Source organism: Miscanthus floridulus, chromosome 15 (genome assembly GCF_019320115.1).
Source record: "Miscanthus floridulus cultivar M001 chromosome 15, ASM1932011v1, whole genome shotgun sequence".
NCBI classification, from domain to species: domain Eukaryota; kingdom Viridiplantae; phylum Streptophyta; class Magnoliopsida; order Poales; family Poaceae; genus Miscanthus; species Miscanthus floridulus.
Window position 1 is genome coordinate 81,009,295 of NC_089594.1, and position 5,581 is coordinate 81,014,875.

The window sequence follows — 5,581 nt, forward strand, 5'->3', positions numbered from 1 at the left end:
TTCAACGAGGCCGTGGATGAACTGGCAAAGAAGGCATCGGCATGGGCCCCGGTCCCCCCGAACATCTTCGCCAGAGACCTCCACAAGCCTTCTATCGACTATGCCTCGGTGGCGGAAGAGGGCCCACCTCTTTCGGGTCATGGCAATCAATGCAGAACCTCCCGAGGCCATGGAAATCAATGTAGAACCTCCCGAGGCTAACCAGGGCACGGACTGGCGAGTCTCGTTCCTTGATTGCCTCGTTCGAGGAGAGCTTCCTGCAGACAGGACCAAAGCCCAATGGCTTGCGCGACAAGCCAAAGCTTACGTCCTCAGCAACAGCGAGTTGTACAGGCAAAGCCCATCTAGCGTCCTCCAACGATGCATCACCACTAAGGCAGCCCAAGCCCTACTTTGGGACTTGCACGCGAGGGCCTACGGGCACCATGCAGCGCCTCGGACGCTCATCAGAAATGCCTTCCGCCAAGGGTTCTACTAGCCAATGGCGGTTGCTGACGCCACCAAGCCGGTGCGCTCCTACAAGGGATGCTAGTACTATGCGTGGAAGACACACCTCCTGGCCCAAGCCCTCCAAACCATCCCCATTACATGGCCATTTGTCGTATGGGGGCTCGACATGGTTGGGCCTCTGCAGAAGGCCCCTAGGGGCTATACCCATTTGCTGGTAGCGATTGATAAGTTCTCCAAGTGGATCGAGTCTCGTCTGATCAATCGAATCAAATCCGAGTAAGCGGTGCTGTTCTTTACTGATATCATCCACAGGTTCGGGGTTCCAAACACCATTATCACCGACAATGGGAAACAATTCACCGGTCACAAGTTTCTGACGTTTTGCGACGACCACCACATCCGTGTGGCCTGGTCAGCCATAGGACACCCTAGGATAGACAGCTAAGTAGAACGTGCCAACGGCATGATCCTACAAGACCTCAAGCCAAGAATATACAACTGATTGAAGAAATTTGGCAAGAAATGGCTTGCCGAACTCCCATCGGTCATCTGGAGCCTAAGGAACACTCCGAGCCGAGCCACATGGTTCACACCATTCTTCCTAGTCTATGGAGCCAAGGCCATCCTCCCCACTGACTTGGAGTATGGTTCCCCAAGGCTACAGGCCTACAACGAGCAAAGCAACCGAACTACCCGTGAACACGCCCTTGACCAACTGGAGGAAGCCCGAGATGTCATGCTGCTACACTCGGCCAAGTACCAGCAAGCCCTATGATGCTATCAAGCCTGGCGCATTCGAAGCCGAGACCTAAAGGTGGGCGACCTGGTGCTGAGACTAAGGCAGAACAACAAGGGCCGCCACAAGCTGACCCCGCCATGGGAAGGGTCGTACATCGTTGCCCAAGTGCTAAAGCCTAGGACCTATAAGCTAGCCAACGAGAAGGGTGAAATCCTCACCAACGCTTGGAACATAGAATAACTACGTTGCTTCTACCCTTAAATTTCCAAGCATTATATACATTGTTTCTCGAAATACAATAAAGAAGCGTTCTTTAGTTACTCTAATTTTTCGAGAAACCCCCCGAACCTATCGATGGGGGATCAGCGTTACGATAACGCTACAAGGGAGACTCGGCTCTACCTCTACAGAGGTGCCCACCATGGGGCTCAAACAAGACTCGGCTCTGCCTCTGCAGAACCGAGCCTCCCTCGGGGGCTAGAGGGGGGACCCCCCCTAAGTCCCTAGCACTATTTTTTAGTCATTTTTTTTGAAAAAAATTCTCCGCCAAACTCTCTAGCGTGCTTTGACAAATCGATTGTAAAAAACCTAAGGACTAAAAGTCTGTCTCAGGGCCAAAAGTTCGGCCGAGCCGTGAGACGGCCTACGCCTCCGGGCTACGGCAACTCCCTCACCACCTTTTGCCCAAGGGGTAGCTTAGGCTCCGAGGAAGTTTTTTGCTAGTGATATGTTCAGAGACGAGACAGAGGGCAGAGGCTCAGAAATACAACAAAAAATGATTAAAAAGCATAGACACATAAGTACTTTAAAAAGGGCCTCGACTGCCACAAGCGTTATGGTACAATAATCTGAATCCTAATCTATTTACATGGCCCCTTTGGCCTAGGTCAGAACTCAGGGTCGCTAGCATCAGCGGTCAGCATAGGAGGAACCACCTCCTCTTCGAACAGCTTGGCCAGCGCTGTGCTAGGGGCCTCAGCCGCCTCCACCAGCTTCATGACCTTGGCCTCGGCCTCCTCGTCATCCTCAGCCAAGACGTAACCGTCGCTGACGGCCTCGAGGTTGATGCTGACGTAGTGCGAGGAGACGCTGGCTAGGGTGTGCTTGATGCTCGTATGCAGCGCCCCCCAGAGTCGCTCGTGGACTCGGCCGCTCAACGCAATCAACCGGCTCTCGAGGGAGCTACCCGATTCAACCCCCCCGACCTCTAGGGCCTCGCAAGCGGTACGGGCGGCGCTCTGTAGCGTGTCATGCTCCCGGATCTCGGCCTCGAGCACCGCCTGCACCTCAACGGAGGCCACAGCTGTCCGAGAGACCTCCTTCTCCAACCCTGCACTAAGACAAGCGAGATGGGGTTAAGCACAAAAGGAAATAAGCCGAACAGGGGCGAAGCCCTATGGGACTCACCCTTAGCTTTCTCTTTCCAGCTTTGGACCTCGACACGAGAGGCCTTGGCCGCCCTAGAAGCCTCCTTCTCTAGCTCTGCATCACATCAGGGAGTTAGGGGTCGAACGCAAGAAAAACAAATAAAACAAGGGGCGCGGCTCAACGGGACTCACCCTCGGCCTTTTCCTTCCAGGCTAGGGCCTCAACCCGGGAGGCCTTGGCCACCTTGAGGGCCTCGGCCAGGGCACCTTTCATCAGTAGGTGCACGCCCTACTCCGCCCCCAACTGCCCGACGACAGCCTTGGCAGAGGCCTCCACTTGTTTGGCCCGGGACCTGAAGGTGTCCCGATCACCGACCACCTGGGTCAACTCCTCCTCCAGCTCCTTGATCCTCGCCGCCAAAGGGGCGGCCTGCTCCCGAGCCGTGGCCGCCTCAGCCTTCATATTAGCACAGCGAAGGCGGAGGTCCTCCACCTCCGTGTTCCGCGCCGACAAATGCTCGTTGGCATTGGTGAGCAAGTCCTTCTGCCGCCAGAGCTGGTCCTAGACGTCCCTCTCCCACCAGAGGAACAACGACTTCCCAAGGGACCGAGCCTCGAGCTCCTGGATAGGCAGAATGGACGTCAAGCACGGCGAGAAGATTCGGGAAAAGACGACACAGTACAAGAAAAGAAGGTGCGTACCTGGGTGACGCTGGCAGTCGTTAGCCATAATGGACAGCGCTTATCCGCAGTGACTGCTCCGCCAGACGGCGAAATTGCTCAAAGGAGTCCCAGCGCCCCCCCTTGGCCGCGTCCTCGAGGGTGGAATAGAGGCTCCCCTCAGGGTCGTCCTGGCTCTGCCACAAGACACGTGGGTGATCCCACCCGCGAAGCTCGAGTTATACCCACACGAGGACCGAGCTTCCCTCGCCAGAGGTCGGAGCTGGCTGCTCCATGGTGCTAGCCGCCTCGGCGTCCGCCACCTCCTGCCCTCGGGAAGTGTCGTCGGAGGAGATTGAATGAACCTCCAACTCTCGGGTGCTCTCCTGCGATGGCGGCTGGTCTTCGACCAGGGGCAGTATCAAAGCATGACCCACATCCACCGCCTCGGCCTTGGTGGTCCCGAGAGCTTTGGCCTCCGCCACCTCGGCCTCGGTGGTCCTGGACGCATCGGCCTCCATCGCCTCAGCCTTGGAGGTCCTAGGGGCCTCGGCCTCTCCCTCAGTGGCCTTAGTGACTGAGGGTGCCTCAGCTTCATCTAACTCGTGGGCCTCAGCCTTGCAGGGCATAGGCGCCTCCTCCCCCGCCTGCCTCGTGGCCGCCTCAGCAGCCTCTCCTTGAGCGACCGGCTCCTTCGGGTCGGCCCTGGCCGACGCCACGCTGTGCTGTATGGCGGCTTGTGCCTCCACCACCCATTGGGCGGTGGAGCTGGTGCTCACCTTGAGCGCCTTACGGGCGCCAAGACGGGCGCTTCCACCTGACGCTTCCGGCTGAAGGCAAAGAATTCATGAGGTCAGCATACGGCCAAGGAACAAGTGGAAGATGCAGCTAACTCCATTGACAAAACACTTACCCCGAATGGGGACACAATAGCTTCCGCACTGCGTCCCTCGTCCTCTGCACCGGCAGTGGCGGCGATGGTGGCACGGCCCCTGTGTCTGCCGGTGCTGGCTGGCCCTCATCGGGCTCCGGCGCCCCCTCGACCCCCGGCGGAGGTGGTTGCGTCGCCCCCGCTGCCGCTTGCTCCACCTCCGTCGTCGAGCCCACCGGGCTAACGGCGCGCTTCCCTAACGCCCGTGCCTCGGGCATGTCGGCCTGAGCCCCGGGGCAGGCAATCGCCGGCCCTAAGGCGTCCTCTCCTCCTCCTCCTAGAAACGCTAGGCTACTCGCCGATGCCCCAAGTACTATCCCCCTGACATCAGGGAGATGGTCCAGGGTACCCCGCCTTGCCTCGCTCTCGTCATCATCGCTCAAGGAATCCGACAACGACGGTGACGGAGATGGCTCCACCGGGAGACAATCATGCCTTTGTTGTCGGCGATGTTTCTCCAGCTCATCGCGCTCAAGGTTCTTCCTCTTGCGCCTTGCCTCTTTGGTGTCCTTCTGCTTCTTCTGCCCCTCAGCATGCGCCCTATTCACCGCTCGCCGCTCTATGTCCTCAGGAACAGGTGACGAGGAGGCTCGCACATCCCTCATCCCCTATAGGAACAACGAACGCCAATAAGGGAATAGGAAAATGCAAGGAGCAAGGAGGCCTCGAGGGCCGCAGTGGCGCATGACTTACCAGAGAGAGGTACCCCTGCGATGGGCGCATCGCGAACGGGGTCAGACCACCGCTCCTCAGCTGCCCCTCCACCGTCTCTCTCACCCGACATAGAATCTCCTTGTCAGAGAGGGCGATGGCGGACATCCGGACACCCTCGATCAGCTCATCCGGTGTCATGTCGAATAGGCACTACCACCGAGCCATCAGCGGCAGCACCCTCCGACAGTGGAAGGCCACCACGACCACAGCCGTCGTAAGGCCACGGCTGCGCAGCCTCTCCAGCCCCTCTAGGAGCAGCCGCAGCTTGGGCTAATCAACCACCGGGATGCTGTACCTCCACCTCTCCGGCTGGCTCTCCACAACCCGCCCGGTATAGGGGGAAGCCCGTCGTCATCGTTGTGGAGGTAGAACCAGCTGTTGTACCAGCGATGGTTGGACGACGCGAGCTGGGCTGGGATGTAGAGGAGCTGCCGGTCTTGGCGCACTTGGAGAGTGCAGCCGCCGGCCCTCATCACCTTCTGCGTGCCCGCCGTGCCCGCTAGCTTGGTGGTGAGCCCCGCCCGAAAGAGGTGGAGCCACAGCTCCTAGTGGGGGGCAATGCCTAGGTACCCCTAGCAGATGGCGACGAAGATGGCCGCCTGCACGATGGAGTTGGGGTTAAAGTTGTGGAGCTCCACGCCGTAGTAGTGCAGGAGCGCCCGCATGAACTGGTCCGCCGGTAGGTCGAGACCGCACTCGTGGAAGGCCACGAAGCTCGTG

The 5,581-nt window shown here is 58.8% G+C and overlaps 1 protein-coding gene across 1 annotated transcript; it reads right to left on the reverse strand.

Annotated features, from left to right (window-relative positions):
* Nucleotides 1-2,845: 2,845 nt before the first annotated feature.
* Nucleotides 2,846-4,999, reverse strand: LOC136507763 (uncharacterized). Its single transcript, XM_066502385.1, has 4 exons — nt 4,841-4,999; nt 4,159-4,755; nt 3,462-4,046; nt 2,846-3,118 (listed from the first exon to the last, which is right to left on the reverse strand). The coding sequence occupies exons 1-4, from the start codon at nt 4,997-4,999 to the stop codon at nt 2,846-2,848; spliced, it is 1,614 nt and encodes a 537-aa protein (XP_066358482.1).
* Between the last annotated feature and the right edge of the window lie 582 nt (nt 5,000-5,581).

Coding starts and splice junctions, on each gene's coding strand:
- LOC136507763 (XM_066502385.1), bottom strand. CDS start 4,999: ATGACACCGGATGAGCTGATCGAGGGTGTCCGGATGTCCGCCATCGCC. Junction 4,756..4,840: donor CGCAGGGGTACCTCTCTCTG/GTAAGTCATGCG, acceptor TTGTTCCTATAG/GGGATGAGGGATGTGCGAGC. Junction 3,119..3,461: donor GAAGCTCGGTCCTCGTGTGG/GTATAACTCGAG, acceptor AGGGACGTCTAG/GACCAGCTCTGGCGGCAGAA.